General features: G+C 39.6%; 2 protein-coding genes across 3 annotated transcripts; both read right to left on the bottom strand.

Moving 5' to 3' along the window:
- Window positions 1–178: 178 nt before the first annotated feature.
- On the bottom strand, window positions 179–3,344 carry LOC307144366 (uncharacterized protein). Its single transcript, XM_079846694.1, has 5 exons — window positions 2,328–3,344; window positions 1,831–2,224; window positions 1,441–1,687; window positions 1,290–1,343; window positions 179–1,194 (listed from the first exon to the last, which is right to left on the bottom strand). The coding sequence occupies exons 4-5, from the start codon at window positions 1,336–1,338 to the stop codon at window positions 1,013–1,015; spliced, it is 231 nt and encodes a 76-aa protein (XP_079702820.1). The 5' UTR covers window positions 1,339–1,343; window positions 1,441–1,687; window positions 1,831–2,224; window positions 2,328–3,344; the 3' UTR covers window positions 179–1,012.
- Window positions 3,345–3,396: 52 nt separating this feature from the next.
- On the bottom strand, window positions 3,397–15,056 carry LOC307144365 (uncharacterized protein). 2 transcript variants are annotated; one of them, XM_079846692.1, is made up of 11 exons: window positions 14,836–15,056; window positions 13,613–13,708; window positions 13,067–13,527; window positions 12,668–12,983; window positions 10,954–11,719; window positions 10,675–10,857; window positions 8,606–8,943; window positions 8,219–8,469; window positions 7,918–8,118; window positions 6,046–6,486; window positions 3,397–5,687 (listed from the first exon to the last, which is right to left on the bottom strand). In XM_079846692.1, the coding sequence occupies exons 2-11, from the start codon at window positions 13,655–13,657 to the stop codon at window positions 5,660–5,662; spliced, it is 3,030 nt and encodes a 1,009-aa protein (XP_079702818.1). In that variant the 5' UTR covers window positions 13,658–13,708; window positions 14,836–15,056; the 3' UTR covers window positions 3,397–5,659. The 2 variants fall into 2 exon arrangements, with proteins under 2 accessions (XP_079702818.1, XP_079702819.1); XM_079846693.1 differs by having other exon boundaries at window positions 10,675–10,812; window positions 14,836–15,042.
- Between the last annotated feature and the right edge of the window lie 944 nt (window positions 15,057–16,000).

The following is a 16,000-nucleotide window of genomic DNA, read 5'->3' on the forward strand; positions in this document are numbered from 1 at the left end:
ACCGAACCGTGATTTTTGTGTACCGTTACACCCCTAATATATATATATATATATATATATATATATATATATATATATATATATATATATATATATATATATATATATAATATATACTTTTATTAAAAAGCAAAATAATCACCATCAATCTCGTGTTTACATCTCAGGTAGCAAATTCAGGAGAATCAAAGGTGTGTTTACCAAATATTTACACCAAAGCAGCTGCATTCATCATTTGTACAGCCACTATATGATAAGGACAATAAGACAGACTAATGGAAGGAGAGAGAATGCGATGCCATGCATATCAAGCACAGAAAGACTAATTAAACATTCTTGACGTTATCATACTTAAAAGAAAAGAAAGGTTTTAGAAGTATATCACCGCCTGAATGACAAAATCTCAGGCACACTCTTAATGAAACATCATAGTAATGCAAATGCATCCATTTTGTGGTTTCTCTATGATGCCTGCAAAGTTGGTTATTTTTTCTTTTTAAACAGGCAGGGAATGGTCTGTCTCTAGAATGTGTAACTTTTTAGTTCTGCTTTTAGGTCACTTTTAGGAAAATTGCTGCTGCTGCATCTGGTTCAGATGTGTGGACCGCAAATTTGGATAACAGCCTCACTTTCTCATGAAAGTGCACTAATTTTCTGCTTTATCTGCAGGAAGGACTGGTGTTGTAGAACAAACCCTTTGCAAACCCTTTGCAAATGTTCCGGAAGTTTTGACAGCACAGGAGGGAGGAGTTCAGAGACCAAAACCACTGGAAACTTCTCATGGTGGACGGGATCAAGTTGGTTCAGGATATCCAGTGACCAGGACCGGCACTCAAGGTACTCATGCCATGCTCTGACGGGTTGTCCCATAGAGTGACAATCTCATCTACTTTCTCCTGAGTGACGAAGCCCTGATGGCACAGCTCAACCGGTCTGTTTGTCAGCTTTATGACATGGTCATACCCAGCTTGGCCATCTGGTCCCACACTCTCCACCTGGGCATCAAAAGAAATTAATACACATTGCAGGTGAGCTCCAAATTCAAGGACACGTCAAATCTCAAGTCCTCAAACCCCTCATTCCCCTCCTGGTCCTCATCCCGAGGCTCATCTGGGGTGTCAGGATCTGCAGCAAATTGTTCCTCAAATGCTCTATTGGTTTTGAAATACAAGTATTGCACACCAATGAGCTCACCTATAGAAAAACAGAGTGCGTAACACAGATATTTTAACAACACATGGGTGAAATACAGCTGCTATCCATAAGTAGCATGTGCATGACCACAATACCTGTGTATTCGCCCGGGCTGGTGTAATCCTGAACCGCCTTGAAGGTCATTGTGCCTATGTACAGAAAAGACAATAATTATTATCTGTGTGTAAAAAATGATAATGAATATGAAAACAGATGCAAACATGAACAATTAATTAATTAACCTACCACCGGGAGATTGTGAGTTGGTTTAGCTTAAAGAGCTTTCATTTTGTCCTAGCCATGATTCCGGGGCTGCCCAGGACTATATCCCGAATCATCCTGTAGTCCCTTATGATGGCAGCCCATCGGTTTACCCGGAGTCCGGCGATGGTCTGACCGGCAGGGTAAAATCTGCAAAGAGCCAGGCAGATGGCTTCCCCCACACGGCTTGTGCTGGGCCACTGAGCCGGTCCACCTACACCAAAGGAAGCATCTGCAAAGTGAAAAAGGATCAAACAAGTGAATAACATTGGTTACGAGACCAGTTATGATGATTATAGCCAAAATACAAAGAACTTTCAAGAGAATCAAATGATAACGAAGTAACAAAGTGAGAAAAACAACAGAAACCAGTACCTCTTCAGACTTTCAGTGCCAGGGGTCACATTGGTCTTTGAATGGCTGACCTTGAAGCAACCCTTCAGTTGTCTGTCACGGTGGCGGGGGGGATAGATGAGATGGCCCTTGTCATGATCTGACAAGTTGTTCCACAGCATGACGATCTCATCCACCTTACACTGAGAGACAAACCTCTGATGGCACAGGGCAACCAGACTGTTGGCCAGCCTAATGACGTGGTCATAACCAGCTTGGCCATCTGGTCCCACACTCTCCATCTGTACATGAAAATAAATGAATAAACTCCTCTATCATCAATGCCTCCTGGTCAAGGCGCCTGATATATTTAAGGGCTGCTTCCATAGGGTCCCCGGGATTCCGGGGTGTCTGCTTCCTCAGCCAGTTGACATAACTGATTAAAAAAAAATACATTCATTAGAAATTGGATTCATTAATTATCACAAAAAATACAACTTATATCAGCATGACATTGTTATTCAAATGACTGTTCTCACCCAATGTGGTCTTTGTCCTTGGACTCATACAGTTCCTGCAGTGTCTCTGCCCTGTACCTGTGAAATCTAACAAGGGCTTGGCCCTCCTGTCCAGGCTGTGAGGCTCTGGAATCCACAAATGCCCTCCGGAACCTGACTTCCTCCTTAACAGCAGAATATGCATTTGCGTAGCGGGCCAAGGCGTGCCGTCCTTGTGGACCATCAGTGGAGATGTAAAGACGCTGCGCTCACGCTCCTGCTGATGGCTAGCCACCAGCCCCACAACCCAGCCCACGTCATTTTCTAGGAGCCACTTAAAGGTACACGCCGAACTGAACCGCATACCGGCTCAGAACCAGCATCACAGAATCAGGATCACCACCCTCTGAGACGACACGGGCCCGGGCCTCTGCCTCACATTCTTCTGGCTTCTTGCAAACCACAGCCTGGTCAGGCTTGGCCCTGATGGACTGAGCCTCAGGCGTGGAGTGCATGGCCAGCTCCTTTCCCCTCCATCTAAACGTTGGGTTTTCCATCTAGGATTCAAGTGGTAAAGTACATACTGGATAATAGTAGAATTAACAATGCAGATTTTCCATTCATGAAAAATTCATAAAATGTACAGGGAATAGAAAACCTCCCATAAGATACAATACAATAACATTGCCAAAAAATAATCATAATGTAACCTGGTGACAGGTTAGTGTCCAAGGCTGTACTGTAGACCAAAGCCAGCATGACATTCACACAAATGTATCAACCTGTTAACTACACATACACGAATTAAGGTGAAACATGAAATAAAATAGATAGAGAGGTTAACCAGCTATAGATTTCGAATGTGCTACAGGCTGAGCATGCCAAGCGCAGATGAGTACCAACACTTATTATGCTAACGTTACTATCCAACTATCCGTTAGCATCCATTTTGGTACCCGGTCTGGCTTCCTGCTTTCTAACCCACTTGGTGAAGCTGAAAAGGAGGGACACACATTTAAATCAAGCCCCAATACAACAAATTCTTAACTGAATTGAGAATTATGTCATCCTCTGTTAGACATGTAAACCATACCCCTTTCTGTCCCGATCCACTGCCTCACACAGGTCCTTAAAGGACATGCTGGCAAAGTTGCCGAAACCTATTCACATCATGTCCTCCTGGGCTGGTGTGCCAGTGCCCTCTCAAACCCGGCGCTTGCTGATGGCATTCATCATGTCAGGGAACAGGGCAGCATATCACAGCAAGGCATCCTTGTTCCCCATGATGGCAGACTGGGTGGTGTCTCCTCCCTCACGCTCCTGTTAATGGACAGCCAGCATCATGGATGCATACCTAATATCACTGGATGGCAACCATTTTAAGCTTTTACCCCAGTACTGGCCGAACTGCAGGGCGCCCTCAGTACGAGCTGGTGACTTGTTGTGTCACCTCCTTGTGCTGACACATGAGCGATGGCCTCCTCCTTCTTCACCCTTAAAGCAGGCCATGAGCGTCCCGGAGTGGGATTTAAGAGGGCTTAAGGGTGAGCTAGTGACAAGTGGGATGTCTCCGAAACTACACATACACAAATGACAATCAAATCAAAACTATTATCTTTATATTGTAATCATTATGATCAAAACCTGTAATAATTGCTTTAGAAAGCTCATTGCTTCTGTCTAAATGAATACATGATGTTTGCTAACTGCATGATTTGTATTATCCTAGAACTGTACATATTTGACATGGACATTATTATGACAGTCACTTCTGATAACAGATTACTCTAAAGTGTAATCTAGAAACTTGCATATTCCGATAATAATAAAATAATAAGAGGCACACAGACAACCCAACAGCCTTGCAAAAGTTAATCATAGTTTTACTAAAGTAACTATGTATTAACCCTCAGGTTGTGTTCAAAACCCTATAGCCTAACACTTGTAATGTTCCCGGTCAAAAATTACCGGCCTACAAAAAAACAGCTTATAAATCACTTGTTATGCTATATTATCACCTAATATTGGATTCAATCTTTTTGTCAACTTGTTCTCTTTCAATTAGGACTGGTTTTATATTTTATATCGTTTTCTATTTTCTATTAATCGTAGGCCTCATTTATCTGAGAGTAGGAACCTGAATTTTTTTTTTTTTGAGTAAAAGAAGCATTATTTATTAATAATTTTCACAATATTAAATAAAATATGAAAAAGATTTGCACTGTTGATCACACTAGTCTACTTTAATGTTTCACCAGGAAGTTTGTTTTGAAAAACTTTTATTTTGTACAAAATGGCACAAAGTTATCCTAGTGGTGTTCCCGGTCATGAAAAAAGATGTCAATAATAAGATTGTCCAAACACACGATTGCGTGTGGTAGCATTGAGTGAAAAGTTAGATACTCAAAGTTGAGAAGAAAAATTGTGGTGGTACAAAAAAGTATAAATGGAGTTGCCATTCATTCGCACAACATGTTATACAATGTACAACAGTATTCTGAAAATGAAACCCCAAATGTAAACCCATTCAAGATGGATGCACCAAAAATGTTGGTTGAACGGTATTTCAACTGTAAATATTATCTTGTCTGTTTCAATAAATGGCACACATGACAAATTCAGCCTCTATTGTATTTAATAAGAATCAGAAAGAATCAAAAGGAGCTTTACTGCCAATTATGTTTGCACACACAAGGAATTTGTTTTGGTGACAGAAGACGCTTCCAGTTCACTGAGACAACAACAGTGCCCACACAGATGGTAAATGTTTTTTTTTTTTTTTTTGTATAGTTCTGAGATTTATCTGAGATTTTATGATATGCAGTTATATTACTTTATTTGAACTTTTAACAGATTAAATATATGGGTCATTCCACAAAATTGGTGCCTTTTGTTTACCTAAAAAAAAAAATCAGACAAAGAATAAATTTGTCTAACACAACAAGTAAATTTGTGATTTAAAAACAATATTATGTTTTATTTCCTCAATATTACATAAAATTAAAGTCAATTAAATGTTATTTTAAATAATTAAAATTGCATTTATGCTAATGAGGGTAAGGTTTTTGGACTGTCCCTCGCTATGTTCACTTTGTTCTTTTTCAGCAGGACTTTTAATTTGCCAATTGAAGTCAAAATTATACAAAAATCTAATTTGCATATTGTTCTAAGTATAGTCACAAGCAATGTTTTGGCATAACTATACATCATGTTTTATGAAATATAAATCATTTTTTCTGTGTCCCCTTATTTCATGGCAGCCCTCACCAAAAACCCTTGTAAAATAACAGTACATTCCAGTGACATCAATTCCAGGAAGTTACATCTCTCAATCATGAAGTTTCTCTCGTCTATAATGTTCTATTTTTGATGATTTATGAGGTTTGACTGAGGTGAGGACACCTATGAAAAAGTATAACAAAAAGAACAGATAAGAATTCCGTTAAATTACTGGATCGATAAGCAGCATCGGTAATAGTAATACTGTTAAAAAGTTAACCATACCCATTCTTATGTTAAATGTGTCCTTTTATGGAAGAAAAAAATTCAGAGATGAGAATAAAAAGGCTTTTATTGCCATTTCACTAATGACATACCAGTAAGTGGAAAAAAAGAGAGGCTTTTTTTTACCAAGATCACTATCAAAGTATTTAAAAACAAAGTATATAAAAAACTATGGAATTTACAAATAATAAAACATTATATTAATATATATATAGTATATATAATTTTTTTTTACAGAAAATGTTTGTTGGCTCACTTTGCCCTCCTCATCTCCTCCATCCACTGCTGTACAGTCTTTCCAGAGGCTTTGGCACAAAAGTGGACTCCGCGGAACTGGCTGTGACCAAACTCTTTTGTCTTTGGTTTGCCACACTTTTGACACAAATACTGCTCGCAAAGCCGCTTCAGGGGTAACCCTCTGCCCTCTGCCTTCCTCCGCCGCCAAGCAGTGGTCCTAGGCACTGTTGGGCTAGGGAGTCTGGTGACAGCAGCTCTTTGCTCTAGGTGTAGTCGTAAGAGTGGGGCATCAGTAGGCATGGGACCTCCAATTACTACTTTAATTACATCTCCTACATGTCCATGTTGTAGTGGCTCTGGAACGTTGTGCGGCACAGGAAGTAGGGGCTCAGAAGCCTTCATGTGGTCAATGCACTGGTGCAAAACCAACTGTTCTTGCCTCTGTTTCCTGGCATTGTACCTATGTACAGAAAACATGAAACAATAATTCACCTGCATGTATATACATTTAATATACAACTGCATATTAATAATCGGTAAAACTTTGTTTTGATGGTCTTATTTAGACATTGTTGACTATAAATAACGTTGCACCTTCATGTCAACCAGTAGAGTATTAATAGACGTCTACTTAAAGGGATAGTTCATCCAAAAAAACCTGTATGAGTTTCTTTCTTCTGTTAAACGAAATAATATATTTTGAAGACTGCTGGTAACCAGACAGTTGACAGCACCCATTGGTTTTTTTCCCTACTATGGAAGTCAATGGGGCCCATCAACTGTCTGGTTACCAACAGTCTTAAAAGTATCTTCTTTTGTGTTCAACAGAAGAAAGAAACTCATACAGGTTTGGAACAACTTGAGGGTGAGTAAATAGTGACAGAATTTTCAATTTTGGGTGAAAATCCAAAACTTACCCTCAAGCCACCCTAGGCATCTATGGCTTTCTTCTTTTAGCCAGACACAATCGGAGTTATATTAAAAAATATCCTGGCTCTTTCAAGCTTTATAATAGGAGTGAATGATAACTTGGATTTTGAAGCCTTCCATCCTTCATAAAAGTAATCTATACGGCTACAGGGGGTTGATAAAGGCGTTCTGAAGCAATGCGATGGGTTTTGTAAGAAAAATATCCATGTTTATAACTTTGTAAACTATAATCACTAGCTTCTGTCCGAGTCTAGTTCCAGTGGAGGAGTGACCTCTGACCCAACGCATGACGTATTGACAAACGTGGAAGTGCAGAGGATAGAGCAAAACAAAACACGGGTCACAAATTCGAAGTCTAAAACGAGAATTTTTAAAGAGAAATGTAGGAGTAGCTTGAGTTCGTTGCCCAGCCCTATTTGTTTGAACTGCGAGAGGCGTCTACTCTTACCTAAGCTTACGCTACGCCTACATCCTACGTCATGCTTCAGGTCACGCTTCAGTCAGAACTAGACTCTTGGACAGTCGTTACCGGCTACCAGTTTCTCTGTAGTTGGCTAAGCGCGCTATTTGAGCTAAGTAAAAAAGTAAAAAATAGAAATATCTTATTGTGCTCCATAACGCAGTGGCTATTTACATCTCATACGTTTATAAACTTTTGCAATGCCAAAGTAACGACTAATGCATTTATATTACATTCCAAAGAGCTCCGTTATCAGACTTAACAGTGGAACATGAAACCATATATCCGTACCGTCTGGGCCGGATCGCCACGGAATGGAATGGTTAAGCAACGAGAATGGTTTGGCCTGACAGTGAAAAAGCGGTAAGACATACTACTGACTATAAGTAACTTTGCCAGAACATTTCAACTTATTCTACTAACCCTAACAGTCTACTGAGAGTTAATTGACATGTAGGTGCAATGTTACTTCTAATCAACAGTCATCAATTATTGACTCACCACTGGCACAATGTCCTCTGGTTTATCTCAAGCAGCTGTATCCGTGTCCGGGTTGAGATGGCAGTGCTGTCCTGAACGATGTCTCTAATCATGTTGTAGTCTCGGAGGATGGCAGCCCACCTGTTCACCCTGACACCGGCGATGGTCTGACCGGCAGGGTGAATGTGGCTGAGAGCCAGGCAAATGGCAGCAACAAGACGGCTTACATTGAAGAAGATTTGTGGAACAAAAGGTATTAAAAAAAAAAAAATGCAATAAAGATTAAAAAATGCAAGATGTTTTAATTGTTTGGCACACATACCTCTTCAGACCATCTATGCACGGAGTCACAAAGGTATCGGTATGGCTGTTGTTAAAGCACAGTTTGTTTTCGGGCTGAGCCGGGTGGACGACACCAGCCTTGTCATGCTCTGATAGCTTATCCCACAGAGTGACAATCTCGTCCACCTTTCGCTGTGTGACAAATCCATGATTTCTAAGCTCAACCAGACTGTTGGCCAGGTTAATAACACGGTCATACCCAGGAATACCATCAGGTCCCATGCACTTTTCCTGAAAAAATAAAATAAAATAAAGTATAATAAACTCAAAAGAGCACAAACAAAGAGTAGAAAATACAAATCCTAGTATCTGTGATTCAAGAGTGCAGGGCAATTATTATTATTTTTTAACAGTGAACAGCACTTACATTATCATCCTCTTGTGAGATGCCCTGATGTGTGAACTGGTCTGCAGTGTAAGGCTCATCCTTTATAGGCCCAGAGGTGGAAGACACTATTGGATCCGGCTGGGATGTTGAGAGGCCAGAGGAAAGTGAGTGCAGAAGCACTTCCTGATACTGAAGTGGTTTGAGGCTGAACTCCAAGAACTCTGGTGATTTAAGGTTATCAAAGCCTGAATCCTCATATTCCAGGTCAACCTCCAGCTGATCATCACTTCCATCAGGTGCATCAGGATCCATAATGTCGTCCACCTCCAACACTCTGTTGGTTTGAGAATAAAGATACTCCACCCCTATGAGCTCACCTGTGCAAATAGTATGTCACCAGGGTGGGTCATTATATAAGCAATCAAAAAATAATCAAAAACAAGACAAAATTGACTAAATACTAATACAGCATGACAAACATACTCTAGTGTTCAAAAGTTTGGGGCCGGTAAGTTGTTTCTAAAAGAATGCTTCAAAAGGCTGCATTTATTTGATCAAAAATACAGTAAAAAAAAAAAAACTGTATTTTTAAACAGTAAAAAAACTCTAGCGTCGGCAAAGCAGAATTTTCAGCATCATTACTCCAGTCTTCAGTGTCACGTGATCCTTCAGAAATCATTCTAATATGTTGATTTGCTGCACAAGAATAATTTATTATTATCAACGTTGAAAACAGTTGCTGCTGAAACTTTTGAATGGTAGTGTATGTAAATCTTTTGTCTGAAAGTAATAACAATTCCCACCGGTTTCCAGCACATCTCAAATGATGTATTGTGCTGTTTAACAGTAGGGCTGGGAAAAAAATCGATTTGATTTAAAAATCGAGTTGGTAGGTCAAATCGATTCATATTTTCAAAAAATCGATTTTTTAGATTTTTTTTTCTCCCAATACATACATTTTGCATTAGCCAAATCTTCCTTCAGGGTTTCCGTAGAACGCTCCCTGCGGCGCAGCCCTCAATGCTTCACGACATCACGACAAAAAGACTAGCATGTTTGTTTAATTTGTTAACGGTCCTCCACGACGACGACGGCGCGCGAGTGAGTGAGTGAGTGAGGGAGAGTGAGTGAGAGTGTGTGTTCGCGAGTGAGTGAGTGTGACTATTGTGTGTGTGCGCGAGAGTGTGTGTGTGTGTGTGTGTGTGTGTGTGTGTGTGTGTGAGTGTGTGAGAGAGAGAGAGAGAGAGAGAGAGAGAGAGAGAGAGAGAGAGAGAGAGAGAGAGAGAGAGAGCGCGCGTGTATGTGAGTGAGTGTGTATGTGCGAGTGTGTGTGTGCGCGAGCGAGTGAGTGTGTGTGTGTGAGTGAGTGTGTGTGTGTGTAGCCTATGTGCGAGTGAATGAGTGTGTGAGACGGCTCGCGATGACTGGTCGTAAAACAATGTGTAGTCTGACATGTTTCTTGTCCACGACATGACAAGATTTTTAGGAGTCAAAATCGTGTAATCTGACAGTGACTATTGTAACAGACAAACAAATCGTGTAATCTGAACCAGGCATAAGAGTTACCTCAGGATTTTTTGTTGTTTTATTAGCTCAATCCAAATACAGTATAAATAATTTGGATGTTTAACAATCTTTGTTGCGCACTGCACAGTTAATTTTTAGTTAGAGAAAGGGTTTGCCTTTGCAATTTTGTTTATGTTTATGCACTTTAATTAAATACAATAAATATATATTTTTAAAATATATTTACAGTTCACAGATATTTTGTTTTAAATGGGGGGAGAAAAAATCGAATCGAATCGTAAATCGAGTTTTTTATAAAAAAATCGCAGATTTTTTTGGGGGAAAAAATCGCCCAGCTCTATTTAACAGCATTCCTTGGTGGAAATTATGTTGGTAGAAATTACATTTTGGAATAAACTAAATTGACAGATAGCATTTTCTGCTTCTCAAATATACACAAAATACTATTTTCACACTTTTTGAATACATTTTTTCTTTGTGTTCTTAAAACATCTTATAAATATATATACGCCATGGTAAAAAACAATCACAGTTTTTCAGTCGTAAATATATACATATAGTATAAACATGCAATGCATTACCAGTGTACTCTCCTGGGCTACTGTGATCCTCAACCAGTTTGTAGCCTAGAAACTTCTGGCTCAGACGGTTTGCATATTGCTGCAGCGGACTGCCTTCCTCGACAGCAACAGATCGGGCCTTGTTCCACTGTACTACCCCTTCAATCAGATAAACATGGAAGTACAGGTCATTTGTACTTGTATCTAAAAAAAGAAAAAGAAAAGCAGTTAAAAAAAAACATTTGAATCCAACTTGAGACAATTCACAAAAATAACACATTATTTGTGAGATATGCAAACCTGGAATGAAGTGGTTCAGATGCTGATGGAATGATTCAAGGGCTCCTACGCCACGTGCACAGTGGTACAGAGGCAGAAAGAGCCCTCCTCTGGTCACCTCTCTGACCTTCCTGTAAAGCTGTACGCCAGGAGGGTCCTGGATACACAGAAGATGGCATTGTTGGGCTCGCCAGATCTCTTCCATCCTCTCTTGGTCCACCAGTTTGTTGCCCATGAAGTCTGTAGCACCCCTGAAGTCTTTCAACAGCTGTTCAATGAGCTGCTTGGTCACATGAGCCTCACGTGTCTGGAGGCGGCAGTGCCTTAGTAACTCTTTGGCAGTAAGCTTCCCGATTGCTTTGGCATCTTTAGATTTTCGTAGCTCATGTTGCTTGGCTTCTTGCAGTGTTTTTAAATCTCCAGCATCCCACTCAAATATACAGGAGAAGAGACGTCCCATGAAGGGGCCGTACAGCGGGTGGCTTTCTGAAGTGACGCCTGCTGCAAACCGCTGCATAAACTGCCATGCGTCCAGCCTGACAACCAGCTGGTCCCACTCGTGGAACATGGCTTCCATTTTGCTCTTGCCCGTAGTGGAACAACAGTCCTGGCCCACATACAGAATCTGCGGAGGAGGTTCTCCGGCTCGCCGGTAACGTTCCATCAAGCTGGAGCACATGGGAAGCAGGCCCTCTCCCTCTGTTTGGGTCAGGACACACATTAGGACCTGCCCATTCTCATTTGCTATGTTTGTGGCCCACACAGCTGAATTCTGTTTCTTAGTGACCTAAACATGAATGAAAAGAATTGGTAAATAATGAATCTCAGTGTTATATGGGTCAATGGTGCTCTTTTTATCTAGATATATTAATTTATTTCAAAAGAAATACTCTAAAAACAATTCATAAATATTCCATAAATATAAATTCCAAAAATGTCATAAATATATATTTTATGATTAATTCTGACCTCATGACTGAGAGTCAGTCAATGAAGTCTTAAAATATCAGATAATTTGACGCTTTTATAACAAGGAAATGTTACTTCCAAAAAATGTGTGATATAGATAATGATGACTTACGAATTAATTAATAACTATTAACATTGACAGTTTATTATTACTGATTAAGATGTGTATGCTCAGATGTATTCAAGGTGTATGTAAAGTATGTTATCCACACTTTGTACTTGCCTTGAAAATGGTCTTTAAAACCACATGAAACCAACATAAATACAAACAGTACAGTACATAATGTGTTTTAAAAAATATTTTATCATGGATATTCAAGTTTGGGGACATACATACACTTTTATTCAGCAATGATGCATTCCATTGATCAAAATTGACACTAAAGATACGTACATTGTTGCAAAAGATATGCTGTTCTTTTGAAAATACTATTCATCAAAGAATCCTGAAAAAAAATGGATCATGATTTCTTCAAAAATATTAAGCAGCAAAACTGTTTTCAATAATGATAATAATAAGAAATGTTTCTTGAGCACCAAATCAGCATGTTAGAATGATTTCTGAAGGATCATGTGACACTGAAGACTGGAGTGATGACCGCTATTTGAGTAAATTATATTATTTCATAATATTACTGTTTTGACTATCTTTGATTAAATAAATGCAGCCTTGGTGAGCATAACAGACTTTTTTAAACTTTTGAATGGTAGTGTCATTAACAAAAATACTGCAATAAATGCTTAAAGTTTAGTTGTGTCTTCTCACCTTCTTGGTGGAGGCCACCTTCAGGATGGAGCCGTATATGGATGTGATCCTGGCCTTCATCTCTCCGAGCCGTGTCAGTGCATCCTTTGCATATACCGTCAACAGCAAGGACGGAGAAGGCACTGGCATCATCTGTGGCACCCTGACAGTAACTGCGCTGAGATCTTGAAACTTGTTCAATACAGAGAGGTACTCTGTGGCCTGAGCCATCCACTGCTCCTTATGCCGGACACAAAGATGCCGGTACATCGCAGTTGCACTCTTCCCTGGTGCCCGACACTGCATCAGTCTAACAAGCTCTTTATCACAAGACAGCCTTTGAACAAAAGACACACAAAAATCAAACCCTGAGCATTTAACATCTTTACAATGTTTTGATTGTCAAACATCTCAGCCTACCAGTAGGTCAGGACTGCTGGGAATTTCTCACGATGGATGAGATCCAATTGATCCAGAATGTCTTGCGACCACCCTGCCATCTTCTTCTTGCAAGAACAGCACTCCAGGTACTCTGTGACAATGAAATACCACCCGCTCATGTCCAAAACCCTCCGGACGGTGTTGTACAACCCACAAGGCCTCAAATGATTGCCGAGACGACGGCAGTTGGGCTTCGTGCACACTAGCCTGTATGCCCACATGCGACAGGGCAACCAAAGGAACAGCCTGCTATGAAAGAACGGGTCAGGAAAAGCAGGAGGCTGTGAATACAACAACTTGGGTCCAGGAGGTGACCACCACAGCTGCAGAGGTTCAGTCAGCGTCAACTTCCCAGATGCATCTTTGGTAAAGAGAGCCTTACTGACCCAGAGATGTTGCTCTTTTGGCAGCGTATGCTTCCAACCCTCTGGTAGTAAAAGCTGTGAGAAATGAAGAAAAGAAGTTGAACATGCAAACGTTTTCATTATTCTGCAATATGAGGGCCACAGCTGCCATTTGACTTACTTCTTCAGGAGGATCAGGAAGCTTTTCAACTGCTTGTTGAGCCATTTGTGATGAGGGTTGGCGTTATTGCTGCCAGGAGGATCGACTCGCAGTTTCCTGGTGTCAAACAAAAATAAGTGATGCACAGAATTTTTTTTTTTTTTTACATAACCAAAGAAACTAAATAAAGTTTTCGTTTAGCCAGGAAACCAAAACTAAAAATAATGTTTTAATTCGGGGACTTTATCTCTTTATGCGGTTCAGGGTGTTTTTTTTTTTTTTAACATCAGGCCGCCTCTTAATATCTCAGCCGAATACATTTTCCATATTGCTACACTGGCATAATTTTTGGTCACGTGGGTCGGATACAATGACACAGTCAAAATGCATAATCAGAAAAGCGCTAATTAAATGCTTTAATTGACTGTTTCAGCCAAATAATTTCAGTAGCCAATATTTTGATACATCACTAAAAAAGACGAGGCCCAATGAAAAAGAACTACACATTTACATTTTTGTTTTTGTAGAATTGCAAATAACATTTCTAATATATGAAAATGAAAAGCAGTACAAACAACTTCAATAGTACATTACTAATGCACACTATTATTATCTATGCAAAGGTGTTCAGAAGGCTTCAGGTCTGGACTTTGTGAAGTCAAGTTCTTCAACACCAGACTCAGTAAATAATTTCTACATGAGCCTAGTTTTGTGCAAGGACAAGGACATTGTCATGCTGGAACAGAAAAGACCCTCCCTAAACTGTTGGAAGCACAGAATTCTCTGGAATGTCATTGTATGGTGTAGCACTGAGATTTGTTTTCACTGGAGTTACTGGAATGGCCAAACCTGATAAGGTGGTGTCCACATACTTTTGACGACATACTGCCATTTTAGTCAATCTCAAGAATGCATATTAGAGCTGCATAAGACATGTGTAATAATTGTTAGTATAATTTAAAAGTACAAATGACTACAAACAATACAAAACCGTTAGTTACGAGTAAAGCTTACGAAAGTCACAAGAAACCCAGCATATTGTGTAATGTTAAGTCATTCATTAACGAGTCATGATTGTAAAGAAACAAAACTGTGGACCACTAGGTGAAACCCCGTGCATTAATACATCAAAATCGCCATGACAATTCGCGCATATGCATCTATTAACAATATGCACGTTTACAAACACAACATAGTGTTTCAAACTCACATGAAACGGGTCATAGTAATCTTACAAGTCTTACCTTGAGGACGCCTAAATCAAAAAGGGACAACGCAGATATATCAGTAACCAGTTCACGCCAAGAACTGTTCAATTTGTATACTCAAATAAGAGTGTGCTGTTTTGTTTGTCCCGACAAGTTAACGTATCACGCGAGCATCGTGCTTGTGGACCTCACGTCACGTCACGTCACGAGCTGCGTCACCAATCAGAGACACTGCAAAAAGTGGAGACTTTCCACTCCTATGGGAGTGAAGGAAAATCCTTCTTATACTGTCTATGGGAAAATCGTAGCGCTCAACATTTAGTCCCGCCCTGCAGCTTAAAGTGCCAATCGCATTTTTGATAATGGACTAAAAGTCCCGCCTTCCTGTTAAAAGAGCCAATCGCTATTTTTTAGAGTGGCTCGCTCGTTTGTTTACTCTTTACTGCGCATGCGTATTAGTCCAGATTGAGAGTCAGACGTTATTACTGATTGTAAATGATATATATACATTTAACATTGACATGCAGTTTCGGGGGATTTCAGCTTTTTTCCTTATTAAAATAGGGGGCTGTACTTGAAAGTCTGTTAAGTCACCGTTGTTGTGTATTCAGCGAGGCAGTAAAGGATCACAATATTTAAGGGTCCTTGACAATAAAAAAAAAAAAAAAAACAAAAAAAAAACATTCAGTAGTATATTTAAGGATACGGCATATCTTCCATTCGCTTGTGTTCAAGCCATAGAAGACTTAAAAAAAAAAAAAAAGGTTCAAGCTGCCCTTTGTCTTCCTGTCAGGAGATATTTTTTAAGCATAGGGCTCCCCCTAAAGGACCGACTTTGCGTTCGCAGAATCAAAGTACTAACTTTCCCCAGCTGCTGTTCTGAGTGTAAAAAAAGAGTTCCGAGTACATTTCATTTGTAGAAGAGTCATTCCTGGAATTTTAGGAATATTTCAGTCCCCCAGACTTTTAAAGTGGTGGTTCACCAAAACGAAATGTTAAAAGCTTTTCAAAATACTTTGGTATGTCTATTATATAAATAAACATAATTAAAAATAATTATTAATAAAAATAATAATTATTTTTATCATAAAATAATTTCTATCGTACACCAAGCATGTTGTCATGTCCCTGAGGCACTTCACTGAATTTGTAATTAGAAAATATTTAACAAAATGTGCACAGTGCCAGGGCAATATTGGGC

This window comes from Squalius cephalus (assembly GCF_949319135.1).
Source record: "Squalius cephalus genome assembly, chromosome: 17".
Lineage (NCBI taxonomy): Eukaryota > Metazoa > Chordata > Actinopteri > Cypriniformes > Leuciscidae > Squalius > Squalius cephalus.

Bases quoted from the DNA above. Each gene is read 5' to 3' on its own strand.
- LOC307144366 (XM_079846694.1), bottom strand. From the start codon at position 1,338: ATGACCTTCAAGGCGGTTCAGGATTACACCAGCCCGGGCGAATACACA. The intron at 1,195-1,289 runs GTATTGTGGTCA...GTTTTTCTATAG, and splicing joins CAGCCCGGGCGAATACACAG to GTGAGCTCATTGGTGTGCAA.
- LOC307144365 (XM_079846692.1), bottom strand. From the start codon at position 13,657: ATGGCTCAACAAGCAGTTGAAAAGCTTCCTGATCCTCCTGAAGAA. The intron at 11,720-12,667 runs GTGAGAAGACAC...ATTCATGTTTAG, and splicing joins AGGTGGCCTCCACCAAGAAG to GTCACTAAGAAACAGAATTC. The intron at 6,487-7,917 runs GTGAGTCAATAA...TTCTGTACATAG, and splicing joins CAGAGGACATTGTGCCAGTG to GTACAATGCCAGGAAACAGA.